The sequence below is a fragment of the Lucilia cuprina genome, chromosome 2, assembly GCF_022045245.1.
Source record: "Lucilia cuprina isolate Lc7/37 chromosome 2, ASM2204524v1, whole genome shotgun sequence".
Taxonomy (NCBI): domain Eukaryota; kingdom Metazoa; phylum Arthropoda; class Insecta; order Diptera; family Calliphoridae; genus Lucilia; species Lucilia cuprina.
The window spans coordinates 53,276,389-53,303,455 of record NC_060950.1 but is presented as its reverse complement, the minus strand read 5'-3'; the positions used below and the strand labels follow the sequence as shown (position 1 = coordinate 53,303,455).

Below are 27,067 nucleotides of genomic sequence, written 5' to 3'. Positions count from 1 at the left end.
TAGTCTATAGTCTAGTCTATAGTCTAGTCTATAGTCTAGTCTATTATCTAGTCTATAGTCTAGTCTATAGTCTAGTCTATAGTCTAGTCTATAGTCTAGTCTATAGTCCAGTCTATAGTCTAGTCTATAGTTTAGTCTATAGTCTGCTCTATAGTCCAGTCTGTAGTTTGGTCTATAGTCCAGTCTGTAGTTTGGTCTATAGTCCAGTCTGTAGTTTGGTCTATAGTCTTGCTTATAGTCCGGTCTATATTTTGTCTGTAGTCTTGTAGACAGTCTAGTCTATAGTTTAGTTTACATTCAATTTTCCTTACTAGCTATCTAGTTTTCCTCATCTAACTTAAAATGCAATTTTATGTTTATTTAAAATTAATACAAATCGAATTAAATCGATTATCTATCATATTAATCCGATTACGAAATGCAAATGAAAACATACTAAGTCTTTCACTACCTCTTATACGACGATTTACCATCTACTAATCTGTTTTTGTTTGAATATAGACGACAATATACTCATATAACTCTTATCTTCACGAATAGGAGAAAAATCAATTATAAGTATTAAAATAAACTAAAAATAAAAATTCTAGTTGAATGGGACTTAATAAAGGTACATATACTAGTATTAAGTAAATGTACATAAGTTTAAAGCATATGAATACAGTGACGAGGAAAATAAAAAAGAATTTGAAACTTGAAACCAATCTTAACTATATTCGTCATAGAGCGAAAGCTTTTGTAGAGTTTTCCAATAAGTTGGCTTCGATAAACTCTTTGAGTAATGAATTGATAAACTCTTTGCGTTCTCCAACAATAGAACCTTGCAATCTGGAATACAAAAAAAAATCTGTCTTATTGTTAAGAGTCTGATAGGCTAGGTAAACATGTTAAGTCGAGAACTCATGGTACTCAAATCACGGACCTTACACTTAAACTAATAGATCTAAATTTAAGGAACAATATTAATAGAAAGGATCACCAGAGGGACACCACAGGGATTGTTTTATAGTATATATTGTTGCTACTAGCTGTTAAGAGTATGTAATCTTAAACTATTTGTATGTTAAGGAAGAAATATTATATTATATAGAAAAAATTGGGGTCTGCAACTAAATATGGTAACTTGGACTTATGCATCGAAATACTGCCCCTCATGGTATTGCTCTTACCATTACTAGAACTCCACAATCGGCCTTGAACATCATTCTATACATGTAACCTATATAATGAGTCGTTGATAGGCAAACTTTAACGCGATAATCATACAACAATACTATACGAATTACTTTAATTGATCATGGTAACTTCTCCTGCGGAAAAATAGTTTACGAATGTTGGACTTAAGACTTTGGTGATAATTGGCTTGTATCCAATATACTGATTGTTGGCTGTGCAATTTTAACTAATGTATGCCGGCGTCTACTTTGCTGATACTGATATAACCAAATACTTCGGACAACCCGACAAATATAGCGTCTTCCAAGCAAAGTTCCTAGCAAAAGAGACGAAACAGATACAGAAAAATATCGATCTAGAGTCGCCTGTGACAATTTATGTTGATAGCAAGGCTTAAATTAGATGGTTATATAGGAACATTACGAGACTGCATTGAGTGCCAGGGCACTGCAATGTAGATGGTAATGAAGGTGAAAGTCAAACAAGCTTTCACTACAATGGGTTGATATTTGAGAGAATAAGTGACATCATCAATCGGTACTGGAATAGTAGAATGAATTGAAAATTGTCAAAGTCCAACACATCTTGTGGGAGCTACCAATTTATGTACCTATAGGACTGGGTAAGCACAGTCAAAGGATTTTGACAGGAATGCTAACTATGGTCAGTAAGTGGGACTGTAATATATCAAACTATTGCAGGTTATGCGAAGATTCCGACCAACTACAGACGATCTAGCATAAATTTGCCACTGTCCTAAAGAACAGAATCTTATTTTGAAATAGGTTTCATGACGAACTTGAGGAAATTGCGGGATTTAATCCACGCAGTTTACTAGGATTTATCAGGGGAATTGGTCATTTCTTAATTGTAGATTCTGTAAAATGACTTTCTTTGGAGAAATCTCTCGGTAAATTTTCTGGGTTGAAACATTAGGGAGTCGACTTGATTCCATTCATTTCTTCTCTTTACTTAGGGCCTTGTTTGTTTTTTTTTAATTTTTTGTGTCTCTATCTTTGAATCTTAACACGCTACTAAGGAATTCATAATGGAACACCTAATGGTCTCAGCTTAAATTATACAATAGTCAAGTCGGGGATTTTACATCAATGTCTAGGCTTAAAAAATGTTCGACTTCAACTGGATACGTCCAAAAATCCATTGGACAAAAATGAATGGTGGGTGTCATGAGAACATTGACTACATGCAGAATATCCGCTGGCGACGGCACTATAAGTCTATAAGTGTGCAGTTAGCATTGACACAACTGCTCCATTCCGATCTTAGTTTTGCCAGAACTAATCTTGTTTTCCGCTGCAGATTTTCATCTGGGTCTGCATGGGCGACATCGCAGTGCGATACTCATGCGTTGGAATAACTCCTCCGATGACATCCCAGTAAGAACACGGACACGTGGTTCCTATTAGACCCTTTGTGACACCTTATTTTCTTATTGACAGAAGAAAATAAAGTAAAGGTGTAGTTAGTTTCTAAATACCCTGACGTATGAACTGATTTGTTTTTGGCTTACGGAATCCTTTGTAAATCATTATTTTGTCCATGAGCATGCAGTTTACTTTTTGTATAAAAAGACGAATGAACGTAGAAACTTAATTAGACTTAAAGTTAGTAATTAGTGATAAAAATTGAAAGAAGACTAAGAGAAAGAGATTAAACACCATTGTGGTGTAAAACACGAATGATTATGTCTATACCAACTACAGTACCTTCTATAGGCATTAATGCGATGATATGTAATCTATTACAATTATTAAGTAATTATTAGATAATAAATTATTGTTTCTTTTCATCTATTTACAGATGACTACAAAAGAAGACAGCGTTAATGACGAAACACATTTTTTGGACTTAAATGATGACTGTTTACTGGAAATTTTAAAATATTTAAATATACATGAAACCTTTACTCTTTTGGGTGGCGTTTGTAAGAGAATTGATGATATTATATACGAAAGACTTGCATTAATAAAACATTTAACTATTAATCTACGAGATCCTCCAGCATTCACTACACAACAACTAGAAATCATAGGACGAAATTTAAAAAGTCTTTACATTAGTGCTGGTTACTCTTTGTCTTCGCCTTTAACTCTTAACTACCTGCAACCCATTTGCTGCCAAGGGTCTCTACAATTCCTGACTTTACATTACGTGCAATTCGATGAAAGTTATCAAAAATGTTTAATGAAAGTGGCTGCTCAACTAGAGTTTCTTGATTTAAGTTATTGTCAGTTAACTGATGACTTGCTGCAGCCTATTTTGGAAAAGTGTAGCAATCTTAGGGCATTAACAATTTTTGGTAATTATAATTTAAAATGTACATCATTGGCAGCTTTAAAATCAAGAGAATTAAAGGAGCTTAAGGTAGAACAAAATTCGAATTGTAAACCTGAAATAGAGAAATTTATAAAGAAAAATCCTGAGGTTACAGTGACCATATTTGCTATTGGGTTTTTGGGTCATATTAATTCAAAAGCATATCATGAGTAGAGTTAGTTAAGTATTACATATTTTGGCCTTTTCTGTAAAAAAAATCAAAATCACATCTTTTTTATTTGTAAAACCCTTTATTGTGTAAAATTTGAAATTAAAATATATTTATGTATGTATTTCTTTTAAAAATTTTATTATTTTGTCCAGTGCATTGAGAAGCATTAAATATAGATTCAGAACAAAGGGTTTTGTTTTGTTATATGTATATATATATTTTTTTTTAAATCTACATTTATATTGATATTAATTGTTTTCTTTGTTAAACTAACAAAATAGATTCGATGACCGTTTTTAAAATTAGATCATGTCATAAGTGTTAATATTTAACAAATAAACACAAATACTTCTAAAACTAATGCACTAGATTAACATTTAAAACATTATTTAAAAGTGGAAATTTTTGAAAAATAAAAACTTTAAGCATTACGAGACAAAACAATAATTATAAGTTTGCAAACAAAAATACACACAATTATTAATTGCTTACTAAAAGTAAATACAATATATAAAAAAAGAACTTGTAGTAAAACACTAATGTAATATGAATATAAAAAAAGTACAATTATTAATTAAAAACAAAAAATTTTGTAAAACGAAAGATAAATTCTTACAAAATTGTTAGGGGAATTAAAACAAAATTTAAAAGAAGAAGTAAAAATATTAAACACATAAACGGTGACACAATTTCCGCTTGAAAGATAGTGGCTTGGAATTTCAACAATTTTTTTGTTTTAATTTTTCTTAGCATAGAACTCGCGTATGAGACGTTTTAAGTATTTCTCTTCACGTTTGTATTCGGCCAACTGACGTTTTAAGGCCTCATGACGTTGACTAAGTTCCTGTTCTTCAATTTGTATAATTTCCATTTCGAGCTTCTTTTTCTGGCGATAACGAGTTGCAGCATTTTTATTCTGTTCCTTCTTACGTTTTTTACGATCTTCAACACCACGCCCATAGGGACGAGTACGTTTCTTTGCAACGCCACAAGTGCCAGAAGATTCGTTCAACGTTTCGTTTGAGACAATTTGTGAAGGAGAACAACTGCCGGACGAGGGCATCCATTCATCATCGGTGGTTGTGTAGTCTACCGTAGAAGGAGCCGATATCGAAGATTGTGATTCACTCTCTTCGAAGAACTCATTGGCTGCGGTCTTGAGTATATCATCGATTATTTGTGTATTCAAAACAATGTCATAATTCGATGAGCCATTAGAGGATGGTGACGAAGCAACGCTCGATGATGCTGTGTCAGTTGTACTATGATGGTTATTCCAATTGTTGAAGGCGAATTGGTTTTGAACTGGAACTGGAGATGTGGGTTCTGATGCAGCGGAAGTTTGTAAAACATCATTGATCTGTAAATGTAGGGAGTAAGTTAGTTTATTAATAAAACAAAGTTTTATAACTGTGCTTACATTTAGGGGTAAATTAGTGATTTCCGGCGCTGTGGTTGTTGGTAATTCCAATGCCTGTGGTACTGGTGAAGCAACGCTTTGTGGTGGGGAGCTGGGTGGTGTCAATGATGTTAGAATTGATGCTCCGTGGTTAGCAAATCCAAAATGATTGATATCGATGGGTGATTGTACTTTTATCACCTGTGTTGGATTGGTGACCACACTATCTAGTGAATTGTCCAAAAGTGGAGAGGGTGAATAGAAATTTTCTGAAAAGAAAGGAATGCAAAATTATAATAAGATTTGGATCTTAGAATAAAATATAAGGAAATTTCGGAATTGGAAAGTAAGTAAGTAATTAAGTAAGTAAGTAGGTAAGTAAGTAAGGAAGTAAGTAACTAAGTAAGTATGTAAGTAAGTAAGAGAGTAAGAGAGAAAGTAAGAGAGTGTAACTAGTCACAAGGAACCTATTGCTTTGCACTAGAAGGGTTTAAACAAATATTACCCCAACTGTGTCACAGTCTCATTTAAGCTAGAATTACATTCGAAGATGAACCATTCACAGGATTCATTTGGAAGGAGGCAATTACAACGAAGCCATTAATGTTTTCGATGTTTATAGTTCCTGAATGTTTGTGAATGGTTTTGACACATCGAACAACACTAGCTAAAAATAGTGATAGAGCCTAACTTAAGCTATAACCCTGAAGTACATGTTAACTAAACCACAGGGTTTTGATTGAATTAAAGATAATCATCCCTAATGTCAATCAACATTCCACTTGAAAAATTTTCCCATTTCACTATTTTCGGGGAATTTTTTTACGTCTAGAAAGTTAACTAGACGTAAAAAAATTCCCCTGTCTTGAAAATTTCTAATGAAATTTTGTAAACAATAAACAGCTGTTGTATTCAAAACCAACTATTGTGAATAAATTGTTCCGAACAAGTTCAGGATAGCAGCTACTTTAAGGGAACAAACATTTAACTTTTATGACATTCTTACTTGTATTTTAAAAATTATTAAACAAGAGAACAAAAATTCAATTTTCAAACAAAACAAGTACATCATAATCTGTTTATAGACAATGATTTAATTCCTTTAGACGCCTACTTGTTGATTATAACTATTTGCTTTAATAAAACTAATTTATAACAATGTGTAAACAATCTTGCTGTCCTTAGAAATTCTTCTAGATTAGAATGTTAATCAATAATGAGAAAATACAAATAAATTTATTCAAATGCAAACATTCACACAAACTTGAACAATACAGAAATGTATATAAAGTTTCAAATTCAAACTGGAAAAATTTATTGAAAATATTAATAAAACTAGTTAGTTGGAACAAGCCTATACATATAATACCCTATAACAAGTTGTTGGCAAAATCTAAACTAGACTTTATATGAAGTCAGTTTAGAGAACATTTAAAAGATTTGAAAATTATGATTTGTATTTCAATGATAAACAAAGTTTAAAACTATTTCTCTTTTTATGATAATGTTATTTGATTTATGAGACGTAAACGAAATGCAAATTTGAAACATAAACATGATAACTCAATTAAATGCTGGGCGTTTTTAGAAAACACATTAATTAAATTCAAAACAAAATAAATATTTTTATTAATAAATGAAATGAAAACTAAAAATCTTCAAGAAACACTACAATAAGAAACGAGAACAAAAGGTTATCATCGGCAGCTATCGTCTATCAATCACAACAAATGCAGTGACCCAGTTATAAATCCAAAGTGCGTATTGGTACAAAATGTATATTCCAATATACTATTTCAAATAGAGGGAGGCATTAGGCCGTCTAAGCAGTAAGACGGAAAGTACAAAACTTAAGTGTGACGAAAAGTTGATAACACAGAAATACATTTTCATATAAACTTCTTAATTGTTAATTGCGTCAAAGTTTTATTAAATTGTTTATGTGTGTGCTTTGTATGTTTATTATACAAAACACTAACACAAGAAAAAAATTTTTTCGAAAAAAGAGAGAGGGAAACTTGTTAGAATTGCAAAAGTTGCAATTGTTAATTTAAATCTAAATTGTACAAGGACGTACATAAATTAAAATTATTTATTTTATTTATTATCATTTAGTAATCTACGCATTTATTTATTTATTTATTTATTTATTTATTTTATTTAATTTGTTAAAGCATTCAATTTGTTTAGTATTTAAAAATGAGAACAAAATGGAGTTTGAAAAATTGTACAACAAATAGTAGTAGTAGTTCCCTGATTACTAAATAATTTGAATAGCTGTCTTCCTGTAAGCAATGTGAAAGATTGATATCAACGCCTGTTACTCGATCAGGCAAATATCACTGTTAATATATTGGGAAATTGAGCTCATAAAAAGAACTCAAACCAAAATAATCATATTTGGTCATATGGCCAAAGATCTTGACGCGATAACTTTAGAACTAAAGCATCGCCTTCATTTCTAATATATTCCTAACTGATGTAGCGTTTTATTAGTTCTTCTATGTTCCGCATATAATTTGTGTTTGAAATCAATTTATCAATTCTCTAAAGAAATTTTAAATTACACACACGTGCAAAAACAAGCTTAAAAGCACGTGTACGTTAACTTTGACGTTATTACACCTGTGTAGTCATAATTCAAAACGAAACTAATAAAAACAAAAACATTCAGTTGTGTCGAATTTTATGAACTTTTCACTGAGGAATAATCAGCAATGAGAATCGGAATGTACATGTTATACGGGAAAAGGGAACTTGAAAAGTTAAGCGGGCAAAAACACAGGCGTTCGACGAATTCGAAACTTTCGAAAACTTTATTCGGCCTCTTGAAATAATGAAGTGATGGATAGAACCACAAAGATCCTACCCATCGTTTCGAGAGTAGATTTATAGACACAACTACACATAATTGGACTTACAAATTCAGACAAATGTAGAGTATATGGATAAGAGAGTTCATCGAAATCATGTGTTTTATGTGAGTATGGTCAAATTTTTTGGCTTATTTGATTTGATGGATTCGTACTTTGGTCTACCGGTTACGTCTCTAGTTGTTGTTTCCCATCTGCGATGTCATAAACGGAGATGATGTCTTTGCATCTCGGAAGTTAAGCAAAGGGGCAGCAATGGTCAGAGATTAGATAGCTCAAGTACTTAAGCAAAGTGAACGTGGACCGAAAATGTGTAAACTGTCACCTGAGTGTAAGAAGTACAATGGGGCAAAGATGAGTCTTTACATAAGCTCATACAGTGGTTGGATAATACCACCGTGAAAAAAGGCCCACACGCAGGTGTTCTTTTTATAGCCAATAGACTAGTAAATAGTCCGACCAATATTCTAGCCAAGAGCTCAGTCAATAGTCCACAGACAATAAACATATACTAGTCAGTAAACTAGTTCAAAGACTAGTTCATAGACTGGTAGTAAAAAGACTTGTCAATAGTCTAGTCAATAGACTAGTAAATAGAGTAGAAAATAGACTATTCAATTGAGTATTCAATAGACTAGTAAATAGAACAGTCAATAGTCTGGTCAATAGACTGGACTGGAATGGCCAATAATCCATAGACCAGCAATAGGCTAGTCAAGACATTGAAATTAAATTTTGTGCTTTTAATTGCAAAAAAAGTAATCTTCTAGAAAAAATTGAGCACAAGGAAAGTCAATTTGTTGTGTCTAAATTGGGGCTTTAAGAAATCGTTAATGAGAATTGAAATAATGAATTTATAAAAAAACCTTATCACAGTGCTGAGTAAATTGCCAATGCATCTGTACCACGAACTTGTATGAAATTCTACAGAATTCTTAACGTTATCTTTTAAAGTAAATTATTATTTTCCACAGCATAAATACTAGTTTTCAGAAAACCAGGGGATTTTTTGTGCAAATGTTCTTTTCGCTTTGGTAAAAAATATTAATCCAACGCAAACTTTGACCACCTACATGTAGCCGAAAAACTCTTAACTTTATATGTGTACTCTAGTTTTAACAGCTGGCTAAATATAAATATTTCTTGGAAATATACATACAATTACCATAAACCATAGTATGGCCCAACAACGTGAGTCGACCTTCATGTAAACTCATAAAAACAACTGGGTATTTAAATAATTAAAGTTATTTGCAAATATATACTTATATTTGCTGCTATATATACTAAAACTTATCTACATGGCTACAAGAAAGCCCATTTACTGGTAGCACCTGTTTTGTGTTAATTGCATTTTCTAGCAATAGTTTGCAACTGGTTACTTAGTGCTAAATTTACAAATTATATGATTTTTTTATATAAAAGTAATATATTTTTTTCTTTAACAAATTAATATGACATGAGAGCAACATTCTGATTAGGGTGGGTCCAGTACAATACACACTAAACAACAATCTGGTCATTTAGATACCAGTTCAACAACATTTGCTAAAAAAAAACTATAGCAAAACAAATAAACATTAACACTATAGAGTTTATACTCATTTTGTTACTCATATAGCAACAAAAGACAAGATTTCTATTTGTTTTTAAAATGAAAACCTATTTATTTTCATAAACTATAGTTTTATTCACATGGATCAAATATTTGTTCAAATAAACCGAAAATAACTTCACTATTATTTATTTGTTTATTACAATACAATTATTAATTACCGATCAGGATAATGTTGACCGATAAAATGAAACGTCAGATGGAATCCTAATATGATGGACTAACCCTTCTTTACTTCATTTAGATAAATTTACGAGACTTTAAATGCAGCAAATTAAACCGACGTTTCATGCTACAAAAACCAATCACGTTTTTTTCCAAATATTTAATCGATATGAACATATTTCTACATTTTCTTTTACAACTGATAATGCAGCAGTAGCTAATGCTGCTGCAGCATTAACCAATAGTCAACATTATCAATTTTGTTTACATCAAGTTGTTGTTAAAATAGCAACAACAACTAAACCGTTTACAATATTCATTGAACGTATGTTAATGTATGACAGAAATGACAGTAACAACAACAACAACAACAATGAATAGTAGAGTAAAACCAAACAAAAAAAATATTGAGAGAATATAAAAATAAATTTAAATAAATGAATTAAATGTAAAGAATAAATAAAATAGACATTAATATTTGCATAATATTTTATTTTGTATTAGTGTGAAAAATAGTTATTGTAATAATAACAATGCCAACAACAATAGCAATAAAAACAATAACAGCTATGATAGCAAAAAACAATAACAATGCAAGTTTAATAATAAAAAAGGAAAAAAAAACAAATAACAAATTGAATAAATGCACGACAACAGTGGGCTGGCAGAAAGTGAAAAGTGCTAATAAATGTAAAAAAGAAAATACTACAAAACCTATTGAACACAAATTGTATAAACCTCTCAACACCCATATTCTAAAGATAAATTTATAGAAAGGGCTTTACACTTGGTCGTTGTACGTTGTACTCCGAGTCGTTCCGGTGCTAAGAATCGATTGTCGTGATAACGTGGTAGGAAGGTTGTGGCTCCCACTAAGTTAGTTTTCTATTCTAGAAGACCTTAGGCCTTTAAGAATGTTAAATCAATATCAAATTTGAAATGACTTAGGTGAATATAGGATAATATTTTCGAATCAATTTCTCAAGTATTGAGATATCTGTACATAACTTGTCTGCTTATGAAATGGAATGGACATATAAAACTTCTGTTGTTGCTAAAGTATAACAGCTGTAGTAGAAATGTTGCATACACCCCCGAGGCATGCCAAGAAGGACATTCGTATATATGATGAGAACATACACAGTTATGTGAAGACTCCAATAGACCAGGTTAGCTTTAAACGACTTTCATAGAAACGCCATCAATTCCAAGGTCGCAGTACTCTAAATGAATAACAGACACATAAGATAGTTTGCTGTTCCTTTCGGTTAAAGTCTCCATGATATTTCTACACTTTGTGCAATGAATTTATGAATACATGTTAGTAATTAGTTATGGAAACTCTATACATGAAAATTCCTATAACAAGATCTTTGAGAAAAATAGAATTAAATACATTCGGACTAATCTAATACTTCCAAAGCTCTGTTTCACAAAAATGTTGGTTCTATAAACTTAGCAAATATGAACTCCTAGTAGTTCCGGTAAATAATCAGAGGCCTATTTTATTTTTTCTTTTTTACTTGGACCAGCACTCAGATGACCCCTACACTCATGCAGTTCATTGTGCTGAAACTAGGAAAATAGGTTTTACGAGGGAGGATAGAGGGAGTAGTGTTTGTGGATATTTGATTTAAACATTTTCACATCGAAAGTGGCGGGAAATACTTCTGCAGGAAGTTTGTTCCACATACGAATAGTGAGGCTGAAGAATGAATTTTCCTGTGTTGTGTTGTGCGGTCCACTGGCTAATCGACCACAAATGGGTTTGTTCTTAAAGACAGTTGTGTGCTACGTAAAAATATACCGGTATCGGGAACCAATTCCATAATTTCAGAGTAACACATTCCATTATAGTATCGATAGAACAGTGAAATTAACACCTCATTATGACGGTGCTCCATTAAATCAATAGAGTTGGATACCCTACAGTCACCGATAAGTACCTTTGCCCTCTCTTGTACGCGGTCGAGTAGCTCCTAAATAGACTTTGAAGCTCCGGCCCATACATGGGAGTTGTAAATTATAGTCTTATGGATGTGAATACGTGTAAAGTCGTTGTGGTTGAGTTGACAAACCTTGGTCGTTGTTTGTTGAACCCCAAGTCGTTTCGGTGCGAAGAAACGATTGTCGCAAGAACAATGGATATGTTTGTTATATGTTGGTTTTAAATATTAAAGACTATTAGTCCTATTTCGATACTCCTTTAATGTTTTCTACCTGCAAATCGATGACTTAGTATCCAAGATCACAAGAAGAATTGCTTTTGCTATTCCTTTCCCTTTGTTTAGTAAAGGCTCTGTCGGTATTACTAGTGCGTCCTAAGATATCATTCTTTAACTATCCCCTATAAAAAATTTAGTTGAGGATGTGGCGGATATTAATTTACTAAGACTCCATGAGCCTTTCTTAGTCAAATTCTCATCTGACAATCAAATGAAAATTCAGTAAGAAACAGGTCATGATAGCTTCCTTGCTTCGATTGTCAGGGCTATTCTAACTTACCGACAATCATAGGGAAATTCAGTACTTGATCATGGTAACTTAACTAGTTGAATTGCAGATCTCGAATCTGGACTTCGGGAAACTCTTTTGAAAGAACCTTTAAATTGACTAACGAATACATTATCTTCCAAAAAGTGATCTTAGCTAACTGGATAGCATAATGCGGAATCATATCGGGTTTTTTAGAACATTATGCCTGTTTGAATCTCAAAACCTTAAATGACAATTTTTGTACATTGCAGGAAATGAAAGGAAAGTGATAGATACCTGCAGCCTTATTTATAATGAACAACGAGCTGCCAACTATTTGGATAGCAGTTCATTAGGTTTTTATTATGAATAAGGCCACTAATAGTCATGAGTGCAATAATAGCAAATAGTGTAATGTGGTTACAATCGTTAATATTGACAACATTACACTTTTTACTATAACCCTGACTACAGTATACAATTTTATTAAGCATATTTTTTTAAATGAAAATTCTTTGCTTTTTTTTTTTGCATATTCAATAATATTTAATTTCAAGTTTTTATTGTTATTAATAAAATTGATTATTTTTTATATATTGTCTTTTCACACTATAGTTAATGCAATCTAGATTCTAAATAGTAAAATATCAACTAAAAATACTGGGTAGATATACATATGTAACAAAAATAATTAATAAATATAAAAATATGTATTATATTTATTTATTTTTTTATTTTCAAATAAATGCAGCAGCATACAATTGTAGTCAAGGTAAAAATTAGAACGAGGCCGGCAACAAATATAATAAATAATAAATAATATTATTAATACTGAACTAACTGATAACTAAATTCAAATACATGTACATACGTTTAAATAATATTAAATTAAAATCATTAGTACTTTCTAGAAAATGTTACTGCTGGACGATAAAGGTAAATAGGAAGTTAAATTTTTTTAAGGAAAAGATTTTTCCATTAATGTATTTGTTAGCTTTTTTGTTAATATTGTTTTCTATTTATGCGTTGAAAAATTGATTTGAAATCAATACTATGTTTTCATTAACCACAATAAATGGTGTAAACATTTCAAATATTTTCAGTTGCTTTTCAACATAATAACTATGAAAGTATTTAATAGCACAATCTATATTCTTATCGGCATTGAATGTTAAAAAAATCAGGTTAAAGTCATTTCAATGCCCCAAAAATCTCCACACACTTATTGCACATCTGTAAAGCTTTTCTTTTTGGAAAGCTGTTTAACAGATAAGTATACATATATTGGAGGTATGGTTTGTATACAGAGAGAGTTTTTTTTACTTCATACAAATATTATAAAGAATTATATTATAGATCAAAGATCTATTGCCAATTTCCTTAAAGGAATGAAAAATTCCCGGAAATTGTATTTTAATCTATATCTTTAGGTTATAGCGAAATTAAGGATCTTCAAACTGACTAACGAATACATTGTCTTTCAAGCAGTGATCTTAGCGATTTGGAAATCATTGGAACTAATACGGAATCATATCGATCTGATTCGTTTTAGACTATTTATGTCGTTAGTAAAGCTGCTCTATTGAATGAGTTTCGGTGAAATAATAAAAGTAGAAACCGATTATAAATCTGGGAATACTAGATGGCGTCGAGAGAAGCTAAAAATTTAGTTCCTTTCCTTGATAGAAAGCTTAAATGTAAGGGAACAGAATACTCAGAAATAAATGAAAATGGGGAATTATTGCCTACAATACATACAATAACACTATAGGAAAGAATTGGGGAAATTGGGGCAACCAGATATGGTAAATTGGTTTTAAAAAGTCGATTGGCAGGGTTATTATAACTTATGAATATTTTGTCTATCAAAAGGCCTGGAAAAAGGAAGATGTTTTGTAAAAGCTCTTTGGGTATTACAGGCCTTTTGTGGTATTACTAGTACACCACAAGAGGCCTGACTCATCATTCTTTACCTGCCTCCTATAAAACATTTAAATGTACAAGACTCAGTACGAAGTATGTAGTTCTACTTGGTCATGTTAACTTCACTTGTGGACTTTCAAATCATATAGCTACGATTCTGGACATCGGAAGACAGACTTGATCGAATTTTCAAATAGGGACGAGTGGCTTGTAACCAATAGACTCTTTGAGGGGGGTGCAGTTTTTTTATCGACGTTTTCAAGATGTATAACGGTAAGATAAAAAAAGTAACATTAATTGTGGACTTTCAAATCATATAACTACGACTCTGGACCTCGGGAGACACTCTTGATAGAATTCAACTAGGGTTTATAATCAATAGACTGTTTGAGGGGTGCGCAGTTTTTTTAACGACGGGTCCAATATGTATAAAGGTAAAATGTTAAAAGGACCTTCAAACTAACTAACGAACAAAAAGTGATCCTAGCGATTTGAAAATCAGTGGAACTAATACGGAATCATATTGATCTGAATCTTTTTAGACTATTTATGTTGATAGTCAAGCTTGCTCTATCGAATAAATACTTAGGACTCGATAAGCATTGCTCACGTAGGGCTTTTGTAATTAAGTGGGGGAACTAGAGAGTAGAGTTGCCTCTCTCCTAGAATACAGAATCTCAGCTGGAGATAACGAACAAAAAGTGATCCTAGCGATTTGAAAATCAGTGGAACTAATACGGAATCTTTTTAGACAATTTATGTTTGATAGTCAAGCTTGCTCTATCGAATAAATACTTAGGACTGGATAAGCATTGCTCACGTAGGTCTTTTGTAATTAAGTTGGGGAACTAGAGACTAGAGTTGCCTCTCTCCTAGAGTACAGAATCTCAGTTTGAAATGGCTGGAGTTTCTATGACGAACTGTTGGTATAAATTATACTAGTTTTTATACTCTACTGTAAACAGTTTTTCTAATGTTTTGTTTCTATTTTTGGATATTCCGTCCTTACAAACGGTATTACAATGATACTTATGCTTTACAGTAATTAGAACATTTATTTTCTGAGTTTAAGTAAACGACTTGGAAAGGGGTTTGCAGAAACTGTATTCATCGAAACGGAAGAAGTCAATTATTCGTTTAACTCGTATTTTTAGACTTTGAAAATACCTAACTTTTAATCAGGACATCAGCTTTTTAAAATGTGTAACTTTCTGCTTTAAGATGTGACTAATTTTCTAGAACTATAAAATATTTCTAATCTAGTTAAACAGACATGGCAACACAACACTTCTAAGGGGGTTTTGAAAATTATTTCATCAAAATTTCTCTTTAAAAGTTATCAAAGTTCAAAATGCAAAATCCTGGACGGCAACAAAAACAATTTGTTAGAAATATGCACTAGAATAAGTATTTGTTTGTCAAAAGTCATAAAAAGAAAAAAAAAGACTGATTAAAATACCTATAAAGACAATGAGACAGAGATATAATTAAAATAATACAATGACAGAGACAAAAAACATTTTTGTTTTTATTTTTAATTATTTCAAATTATAAAAAACCAGATTAAATTTAATAATTTAAATACAAACAACTGCAAATCTATAGCGAACAGCTGCAGTTCTTGTCGCACAAAGAAATAATTTGCATTAAGTTTATGTAAATTGTAAATTAAAAAAAAATATTTATTTATAAAAAAAATCTGTAATAAAAAGTATTTATAAGGGACAAAGGAGTGAAATTTTCATAAGGCATTTATTTTTATACTAACCATAGGCATAAGGTGTCATAAACATGTTCATATTTGCAGCAGCGGCACACGATATGACGAGGGCAATATCAAAATTTAAATTATTCAAAATTCAATTAAGAAAAACGAAATAAAAAACAAACAAAACGAATTAAATTATAAAAATAAACGAAACGAGACGAGACGAAACGATGTGTTATGTTACGAACGAATGAAAGAATTAATTATTTAGGTTAAAATTAAAACAATTTAAAATTAAGTGGAGAAAATTACTTACAAACTAAAAACAATTGAAAAATTTAGGAGAAAGAATATGAAAAATAAAATTATTTTTTTTAATATTTACAAATTATTTTAAACTTTTTTAACAAACTTAAACTCTAAAAAAAATATATTTAAAAACAAAAACAATTGAATTATGTTTAATCACAGAATTTTAATTTTTTTTTTTTTTAATTTTTATTGCTTAATTTTGAGCAATTAGACCTTGAGATTTTTTTTTTAATTAAAATTATTCTCCGAGTAATTTTAGATGTTTAAATTATAAAGATATGATGATAAAAAAAACAAATTATTAACGATAAGAAAAAACACTAATAACTATTAAATTGTAAATAAAAATTATGATTTAAATAAAAAAGAATAATAAAAGAAATATTAATATTGTCTCTTGTATTGTTTGTTATTAAATCTCAAACAATTACGATGATTGTGTAGCAACAGAAAAACAGGAACCAAAAGGTAACGAGCAATAAGTCGCGTTGCCTATTCTTAGAAAAAGAACAAAAAAAAAAAAATAAGAGAAAAACAAATAAATCCGTTACCGGTTTTTTCCTAAGAAACCGTAACCGTTTTAAGCGAAACGTAATTAAAAAACTGCAAAAAAATTTTGATTTTTTTTAAATTCTTTTTGTTTTGAACGTAGACTTTTTTTGTTTGGTTGGGAATTGGTGGTAAACCTGTGTATAGCTGCTACCGCTGCTGCAATAATTTAACGCCGCTTCACCAGCTTTTGCGAGTTGAACACAATTTCGCGGTTCCAAGTATAACGGTATCCACAGTGAGGTATCATGCTCACGGTGACTTTGGCAATAGTAAACACTTTGTCGGCGTCGTCGTCGTTGTGATAATGGATTTTGACAGTTGTAGAAGAAGTTAAATCCTTAAACAACTTCAGTTTGACGTTAATCTTTAGTTAATGTTAAAGAATTAACGAAACTTTCTTCCCCAGACAACGGTCTAAAAAACTCGGTGAACTTAACGAATAATTACATTTAAGTTTAAGCGGGTAAAGCCCCTAAAATTGTAGATAACACCCGACGGTAAACGTTTAGGCCAATGCATAAGATTAAAAATTGTTTTTTTTTCAAAAGTCTTGTTCTATAATTTTAGTTTTTCTTAAATTTTATTATTTGTTTTTAATTTTTTTTTTTATTTTATTCATTTATTTTATGAATTTCATATGTTTCTAATTTTTTTGTTTATCACTTTATACAGTTATGGAAAAATACCAATTTCCTATGACAATCGAGTTGTCAGTTTTGTTTGTCTCTCTCTATTGCTTTGTTTATTATTATTTTATGGTTTTATAATTCAAATTCAAATATTAACGAACAAGCGTGATAACAAGCAGCATCACTTATAAAAAACACACAAAACAAACCCTTTTTTTAAAAAGGTATTAAATTTTTTAAATTGTTATTTGTCTGCTTTTGTTTTCTATTTTATTTTTTTAATTTGTATTTTCTGTCTGGTGTAAAATATCTTGAAAATCAAAACGTTTTAAAATATTAACAAGCGTGTTTTTTGTATGAAAATTTTTAACAAACAGCACGAACGATCGTAAGATTGAAACTGAACTCGTGTCGGAATGTTGTCTTTGATTTTGAACGAAAACTACATACAAAAACACCAAAAAAAAACACTCTCAAATCAACGATCACAACAACTCAAGACATTCGTTGATTTCAATTGAATTCAATCTTGACTGATAAATCTCATTTGTTAATATTAATAGCTCTGGTTGTTGGGCTTGCTGCTGCTCACTGAATGTTTGGCTATCTGACGCGGGCGCGCTTTCAGTGTTACTGCAGCTACAGTTACCAGCTGTTGTTGTTTTTTTTTTTTTTTTCTTATTTTGTTGTTCACACTTGTAGTATATTGTTCAAGTGGTTATCAATATTAAACCATAACAATGTGAGTTGTATCGTTTTTGTTGTTTTTTGGCTCGTGTTGTGTATGGATACATTGACATGTGTACCCTACATCCAAACACTCGTTTTAATCTGGGGGCTACACGGTAAAGAAAAACACTGGCGCGCACATTTGTTGTATTTTATTGTCAACGATCGTTTGAGAGAGATTAATGCTTTTCATTGAGTGGTGAGAAAAGTAATTAATCCAGTTAAACGAAAACAAATAAATTATAATACAATAAAATTACAATTGACGAAAACAAAGTAAATTAATTTGGGATGTAATCTTTTGCTTGTTATATTCTTAAAATCAGGGGTTGCCATCGTAAAGTGCTGTTGTCAGATTGTCCAAAGTATTTGACACAGTTAATATCACATTTTATACACCATTAATCTTAGGTATTTGCCTTCGAAATCCGGCTAAACTTTTAGTACACTCAATTAAAATTGTCAGAACTAGAAAAAAGTTCTATTAAACTCGAGCTTAAACCTGTAGGAACATGATTAAGATAATTATTACTGCAACATCTAAATCAACAAATTGCTGTCTGCACATCTGTTCAGCTCTAAGCGATAATAGAGAGGAGACCATTTTATGTTATCAAGTAGATAGTTACTGACGACATGTGATCTACTTATCATAAACTGATGTATAATTCTTTCTCTTGACACATACACACACAATACATTCGCAATGGCATGCAGTTTTAGTGTGAACATAGAAAACATTAGTTGGAACACAGTATTCAATAGAAAACTTTATTGTGAACACAGTTTTCCATCGGAAACTTTAGTGTAAACACAGTTTTTTTAATGGAAAACTTTAGTGTGAACACAGTTTTATATAAAATACTTTACTGCGAACACAAAATTTCATCAACAAATTTCACAAAGGGGAAATTTTTCCACGACAAAAAAGTTAGTGAACGAAAAAGTAAACATATTTCACGTGAAATGATGATTGGCGATAGGGGTGATGAACTTTACTTTTTACACTGTTCTCTATAGAAAGCTTTACTGTGAACACAGTTTTCTATTGGAAACTTTAGTGTGAACAGAGTTTTCTATCGGAAACTTTAGTGTAAACACAGTTTTTTATGGAAAACTTTAGTGTGAACACAGTTTTCTATCGGAAACTTTAGTATGAACACAATTTTCTATGGAAAACTTTAGTGTGAACACAGTTTTTTATGAAAAACTTTATTGTGAACACAGTTTTCTATCGGAAACTTTAGTATGAACACAGTTTTTTATGGAAAACTTTAATGTGAACACAGTTTTTCATGGATAGCTTTAGTGTGAACACAGTTTTCTATCGGAAACTTTAGTATGAACACAATTTTCTATGGAAAACTTTAGTGTGAACACAGTTTTTTATGAAAAACTCTATTGTGAACACAGTTTTTTATGTAAAACTTTAGTGTGAACACAGTTTTCTATGGAAAACTTTAGTGTGAACAAAGTTTTCTATGGAAAACTTTAGTGTGAACAAAGTTTTTTTTTATAGAAAACTTTAGTGTATACACAGTATTAGACGTCGAACGAAAACTTTAGGAAAGAATTGTCGGAAACTTTTAGATCAAGAATGTTGTCATTAAGTAGTTACATAGTTACTATCATCGGAATCTGATGAAAAATTCTTTTTCCCGATACATACAAATAGCATCCGAGACGTCAAACGAAAACTTTTGGAAAGGATTCTCTTCAACTTTTCGAAACTTTTAGTAGAGCCGCATTATGCTTCAATATCATCTTAAAAACTACTTCTTGAACTAGTTGGCACATAAAAATAATATGTAGTCCCAATGATATCGGATTCGTCAACCTATCAGACGCCGAAGGAAAACATTTAGAAAGAATTCTTGGCAATTCTTAAAGTAAAGTTTGACGAATCGTTGAATATTGTGAAGTGTTATAAATAAAGGTTAAAACGTTTGAATGACACGATCTAAGCGGAATCAGTAATTATCAAATCTGTTTTAAAATAACCAGAATTTCACTGCATGTTAAAGAACTACATGTAAGTATGGAAGATATTCACGCAAATTTATGGTGTTCACCTTTTTTTGTATACTGCCGATAAAAACTTTTTATGAGCCCCCATTTGGATGTCCCTGCTGTAAAAATCATGTAGATATGACCACAAAGTGTACAGAGATGTCACTTTTGACATTTGAAAAAGTCTAAAATCAGCTTTTGTTTGATTTTGAAATTGTTTGGTGAGAAGAGTTATATAAAATACAGCTAAAAAATGTGACGTCTCTGTATACCCTGTGATATGACTATGACATCTACGTACTCACTCATTGACTCTTGTGATTCAAACATTATTGAAATGTTTTTGTTCCAAATTTTTATTCATGGTCAAATTTTATAACATTATGCTGTTTGCAGAGATTTATACTAAAAATCTGTCACGCTTTGTCATTATTTTAAATTAGGTACGCATGTCGTGATGTGACCGAAACCTGCCACTTTCCACTTTCGAATAGATCGAACCTATAAATAGTATAAACTTAATCACTAGAGGGAATTAAATAGAGTAACGCTATCTCCTCTGTTATCATGATATAGATGTTACCTGATTGTCCATTAAAAAATTACATTTCAGTCTTATAAAGGATAAGAAGCTTGGGTATTAACGAAAAACTATTGTGGGAAAACCATCGATTTTCGGAAGTTTTCTGACGAGAAGTTTGATATTACTGATAGTGAAGATCATAAAGAATAGTGGATTCCCTCCTACCAATAAGATCGATAGAAAATATAACCCAATTTAATCGCTTACATTTAAAGTAATAACGTCAAAAGCTTAATCGCAGCTTATTATAAGAAAAGTATATTTTACTGTCATATAGACATGCGAATTTTTGAACCAGTTAAGAAATTATAAAACCTATTGAAAAGATATTATTTAAAAATTAAACTTCACACGTGCATTAAAATGTTCAATGTACTGATTGTTATTTACACAATGAACTTTATATATACAACTGTTTACAATAATTTTTTTTTGATATTTTATACAGGAAGTGAAATATTTCTTTATTTTCTAGTCGTCTGTCATTACAGCATAATATCTGCTTTATACATCTATACCGATTGCTTTTCATTGCTAATTAAAATAACGTTAGATCTTATATTAAAAGATAGTTCTTTAGACTTTCTTTTGATATAATTATTAAGTCAAAATTTTGTTAAAATTTTATTAACCTAAAAGTAAAAGTTCATTACAAATGTTGCGAATATTCAATTATTAATCATTTTCTGCATAAAAGAGTACTGTTGCCAACCTAAATATATAAGTTTATTAAATAACAAATGGCATTTAAATCAAAACGACTGAAACAATTGGACGAAAGCAGGAAAAAGTTGAAAGTCGGGTTTACTCATACATTTAAAAAAAAATTGAGATTGTTTCTTAAAATGGTGATAACCTTATCAAGTATACGTCGACTTTATAAATACATATATAAACATATATACATATGTATAACAAATATGCACCACATATGCGCACAACAGTTTTGTTTAAAATAATAGAATAAATTAATAATACCTCTCATTAAAGGACTAAGGTATCGGGAATCGTTATGGAAAGGTACCTATTGTTCTCAGCTCGAGCTGTGAAAACAATATGTTTGAGTGCTAATCAATGTGTAGGGGTCGTGGTCATTATGTTATCAGCAATCATTAGCACCGGTACAAAACAAACAACTCGCATCGATTCACTTTATTAGTGTATTTTTTCAATAAGAATATATTTTTGTTGTTCTAGGTCGGCTCACTTGCATCAAGTGCTTGTCCCTTTATATTAGGAAAATGAACGGTGAATTGGTCAATTAGTGCCTTAGTCAGTAAGTGGGACCTGCAGGATATGCAATGAAGACGATTGAGCCACGGCCCTAGAATACAAAATCTCATGTTAAAAGTTCTAAGAAATAGTTTCCATGACGAACTAAAGAAAATTGCGGGACTAAGCTCTCACAGACAACAAGGTTTTATCAGGAAAATTAGAAATTTTTTGGACTCTGTTATATAGATGGAGAGAATCTCCATTTTGAAACCCTCTAGAAATTGAACTTTTTTCTCAGCTCTCTTTCTTTTATTTGTTTTGTTTTCTTCTATTGAAGTTCCTAATATAGAGAAAGAAAACACTTTGGATCATCGTTCTCTACGAAGGTTATCACAATGCATATTGTAGTCTCCGAGTGTAAACCAAATCGAAACAGAACATATTTCAATCAATGTTCGATGATTAAACGAATTAACCAATGAGAGGAGTAGCTCTGACTATATTACACTTTCGATAGTGTAAGATCCTTCTAGAAATGAGTGGTATATGAGAAATTTTTTAACCGAATATAACACCAGGATTTAATCAGATTCTAATATGAATTGAGGTAGTGTTGGTTCTAGTGTATTTTGCGAAGAATATTATCTCTTCACATCAACTGTAGAGTTTTTCAGGCTGAAATATTTGCGACAATGAGTCTGTCTGAGATTATCCTAATTTGAAACCTTGAGCATTTAGAATACTAAGGAAATAAACATACAGATGAACAAGTCAGAACGGGTTCTACCCTGGATATAACAAAATCAGTATTCCTTGGTTTATACTTCAAGAGGATTCTTAACATAAATGAAATGATCTAGACACATGTTAATCTGACCATTTTTAATGAAAAATGCACTGAGCAACTTAAAACTTGACCTATGGTAGGTAAGTGGTCGAGTGTTATAGTTTAATATACCGGAGCTGGTAGCTTCGATTAAAACCTGAGACACAGATTAAGGAATGCACAACACGGTCGATAGAAGCCTAGGTGTATTTGTTGAGATTTGCTTTATAAAAATGCTCTTTTAGAACTAACTATTTACAACTTTAATCAGTCTGATATATCTATGTTGATAGCAGTAATAATTAAACAGTGACAGACAATGATAGACAGATATACAAGTCTGTTAAAGTTTCCTTCAACGAATTTTGTCATACACAGAGGAAAAAAGTACTTTTGGTACCAAATTGTCACTAAAGATTTTATAATTTTTCAATAACTTAGTTGTCATATCAACCACACAAAAATATAAAAAATACACGACATTATCAAATCAACAAAAAAAATAATGTGTTACCAAACTGACAACTCTACATTGTCAGACAGATCGTTGCGTTGCCGAAATGACACCGACTCGTTGTCGAAATTATAAAGATGCATTGACTACGACGCGTATACATATCCTCTCTTTTCACAACGGTTTGTATCACTTTTCTACCGTTTTCCCCTCTGTGTTGTTGCGGCTATTTAGATACCTCATTGTCACGAACTAATGCTACGTTACATCCAACTTACGATTTTTCTTGACAGTTTGCTAGTAGTAAACTATGCTAAACAAGCTCTAGGTTCAAGAGGTTAACAATGGTTTACTGAAAAGGTTTACTGTCTTATCTTAGCAGCATGACTCTAACTTTCTATAGAACTAATTTAGCATTTGCGATAGGGTAAAGGCAAATTTATAGTTAGATCTTGGTTTTAAGCTATATGGATACTTATCTCGCAAACACACCATGTTTCAAGTGTGCTTCGAAAGAAACTTAATATTTCATCCATGCAATCTGTTTAAGTTCAGTAATAACAATGGTTAAGTAAGTACCAAATGCTGGCGACTATGATCGTTAATTCTTCCAAAAACGATAGTAACCCGGCTACTGAGATTACTCGCATACGAGTGTAAAAAGAAATAAAAATGGAATAGGACTGATCCAAAGCTAATCTAAATTATGGAATTACATGATCCGCAGCATTGTCACACGTAACGCTGGCTATGGACCAAGCAGTCCAAATAAACATAATCCATGCCTGCATTACATACGGATCATAAACTCTAATAAAGTTTACAGGGGAGTAGTTTTTGGATTAACTAAACTTATCATGTTATATTCGAAAATATTAGTCTAACGTATTGCAAAGCTTTCCAAAACATAAATATAATAGATAAAGATTATTCTTTAGATAATCAGTCAGTTAATTCTGAAAAGAAAATTTGAATTTCCATGAAAATCCACCTCTTAATTTAACCTCAACTGTACACGAACCATATATATTAAGAATTAAATAACAATCAAACAGTAGGCATGGAAAATGACTTAAATACTGAATATTGCAAAAATTATGGTACAAAAAAATTATTATTATTTTTCGAAAGTAAAACAATACAACTAAATAATTTTATTATTTTACACAAAAAAAATTAATACGAAAGTCTTTAAAAATCAATAAAACTGAGTTTGAATTTAAGTTCAACGAACGAAAAGTTCAATTGTCCTTGATACAAAAATGAGTGAAAAAGAAAAGAAATAAATAAATAAAACAAATCAAGTAAACATTTTACGTAAAATGAATGAATCAAAGACAAGATGTTGTTGTTATTTCTTCCAGATAACACTCTTAGCAAAACGAATTGATAATAATAGAAAGAAAAAGAGATTGTTGAAGAGAAGCTGAAGCCGATGCTATGAAGATCAATTTTATGCTAAATAAAAAAATACACTATTTTATTTATTATTCAAAATTCAAAACATTATTTCATAGCTAAAAACGTGATCTCTTAGTTTTAAAGTTGTTTTTATAAATATTTTGCGTTTTTTAACTTTAATATTTAAATAACAATAAAAAAAGCTAGACAATTCTGTTTTTTCTATTTTCGTTATTTTTTTATTCAATGTTGTTGTTATGAATGGTCTGAACACAGCAAAACATTTAAACTTTTTTTTGATAAACTTATAATTGAATTCAATACATTTTTCATGAAATCACGTTTGAAAATATTTTATATATTCCTTTTCCTCTTTTCTCACTTTCGTTGTCTAATAGAGAGAAAAAATAAATTATTTATTTATTATTTAACACTTATACAACCAAAAATATAGAACATAATCACAATCACTGTTGTTTTGAAAATGTTTGAAGGACAGTTTCAAAATTTAAACGATTAAAAAAAAAACAAAACATTAAATGAAATAACTGATGTTAAATAATGTGTATTAACTAAACGAATTTAGATAGATAGTTAGATGGATAGATAGATAGATAGATAGATAGATAGATAGATAGATAGATAGATAGATAGATAGATAGATAGATAGATAGATAGATAGATAGATAGATAGATAGATAGATAGATAGATAGATAGATAGATAGATAGATAGATAGATAGATAGATAGATAGATAGATAGATAGATAGATAGATAGATAGATAGATAGATAGATAGATAGATAGATAGATAGATAGATAGATAGATAGATAGATAGAGCCCTGCATCTGGCCACACTTCCCAAGGGACTGAATAGCTAGCTTAAGCAGAAGCGCAGAGCGCCTATTTGATCAAGCTAGCACGCCTAGCATCTTCTGACGGATAGTCCCCCATTTTTCCTGGGAGATGGCTCCGTCACTGTTCCTATGGTCAACAATAGCCCGTATTAGTGCGGTTCTAGCTTCCTCATTGAGAGGCCTATTGATGACAATTGTTTGTGCATATTTTTGAAGTTTATTCGGCTGGTCATTCGGCACAGAAGAAAGGTTCTCCACCACAAATCGTTGCCGTTCAAGATCTTCGGCAACTGGTTTAACCATTTCTGCATCAGATAAAGGATCGGAGCCCCTTAGCCTAGCCTAGGCGTTTTGTCCACTCGAGAGACGCTTTTCGCCACCATGACGCTCAACGATGCGCTCGGCAGCCCGCCGATGAACAAACGCCCTTCTGCCGTCCCACTGGGAGTAAACAGACCATCAAGGCGTTCAATCTGAAACAGACGCTTGATGGATTTCAGGACTTGCACACTTAAGTGCAGGAATCCAATGGATAGAAACGGACATTTCTGTTGATTGCCCTGTGCCAATGACAGGAGAAGCAATCCACAGAGAATTTCTAACAGACCGCCCAATATATGAAACAGACGTCTGTTAGGTGGGAGGGGTAGTTCTTAGTATCGTGCTGGTCTCAAGACCCGTCTGACATGAGTCGAGCTACATATAGATTAAAGAAAAAAATCTTAAGAATTTGAAACAAATACTTATTTAATGATCATTTACATTTTCCAAACTTTCAAATAAAGAATGTTACATCCGTCGCCAGAGTTTAATTTAAACTGCCAAAAAGGTTATTAACATTTTATTCGCCGAAAATGATTTCATAAAAAAATATTCAACAAAATATGATTTTGTTTTTTTAAATTTTCAACGCCCTACCAGTTTAATGAATATGTCATAAAAAAAATTTAGCTTTAAGAGTGCATTTTTCAGTGCCCTATTTATCGGTTTTGCCATTGATAAGAAAGCCAATGACACATTGGTTCGTGACATTCAAATACTTGTACACTTTTCACGAAAAAAAATGCTGTATTTATTACAAAAACTCATGAGCAACAACTGTATCAAATTTTTTGAAAGTGCAAGTTTTAAAAACTCTTAATCAAAATCAAATAAATTTAACGGGTTTAATTTGTTGTGTCTACGTTTATAATGCATTAAAAATAAAACAAAACTGGAAATTATAATTTATACACACAAAATAATATTAAACTGTTGGTTAAGGTTTGTTGATTTGTTTAATAAAAAAAAATCATGTATTGTAAACAATAAGGCAAAGAAGTAAAGTAAATATGAAGTTTGGTATAATATGTATCAAAAAAATAAATTATTATATTTACAGTGGGCATATATTTCCCTCCTCCGTGTATGGGCTTCTGTGTCAGTATTACCTATTGTCTGCCCAACTCATTCAACCTTATCTGTGGCATATGAAGAGAAAGTTCCAAGAAAATTGTGTTCTTAAAAATCTAGTTCAAGAGCGATTGCAAGTAGAAACACTTCAGATTTCTAAAGAACAATCATGGAACCAGTGATGTCGCCACTATTTCTGAAACCTCTTACTCGGAATATTGTTGTGATTCTATAACATTTCTAAAGAGTTTTCAAGGAACTAGT

General features: G+C 31.1%; 2 protein-coding genes across 2 annotated transcripts in view; one reads left to right on the top strand and one right to left on the bottom strand.

The window, feature by feature from the left end:
* The first annotated feature begins 2,540 nt into the window (after positions 1 to 2,540).
* Positions 2,541 to 3,687, top strand: LOC111689833. Its single transcript, XM_046955495.1, has 2 exons — positions 2,541 to 2,573; positions 2,998 to 3,687. The coding sequence occupies exons 1-2, from the start codon at positions 2,541 to 2,543 to the stop codon at positions 3,685 to 3,687; spliced, it is 723 nt and encodes a 240-aa protein (XP_046811451.1).
* A 55-nt stretch (positions 3,688 to 3,742) lies between these two features.
* LOC111680754 overlaps positions 3,743 to 27,067 on the bottom strand; it is a 34,006-nt gene continuing 10,681 nt past the window's right edge. The window contains exons 4-5 of the mRNA XM_046951227.1: positions 5,106 to 5,353; positions 3,743 to 5,045 (exon numbers count right to left, since the gene is read on the bottom strand). Coding sequence (XP_046807183.1) covers positions 4,422 to 5,045; positions 5,106 to 5,353 — 872 coding nt within the window. The 3' untranslated portion in view covers positions 3,743 to 4,421. The remainder of the gene's footprint in view (positions 5,046 to 5,105; positions 5,354 to 27,067) is intronic.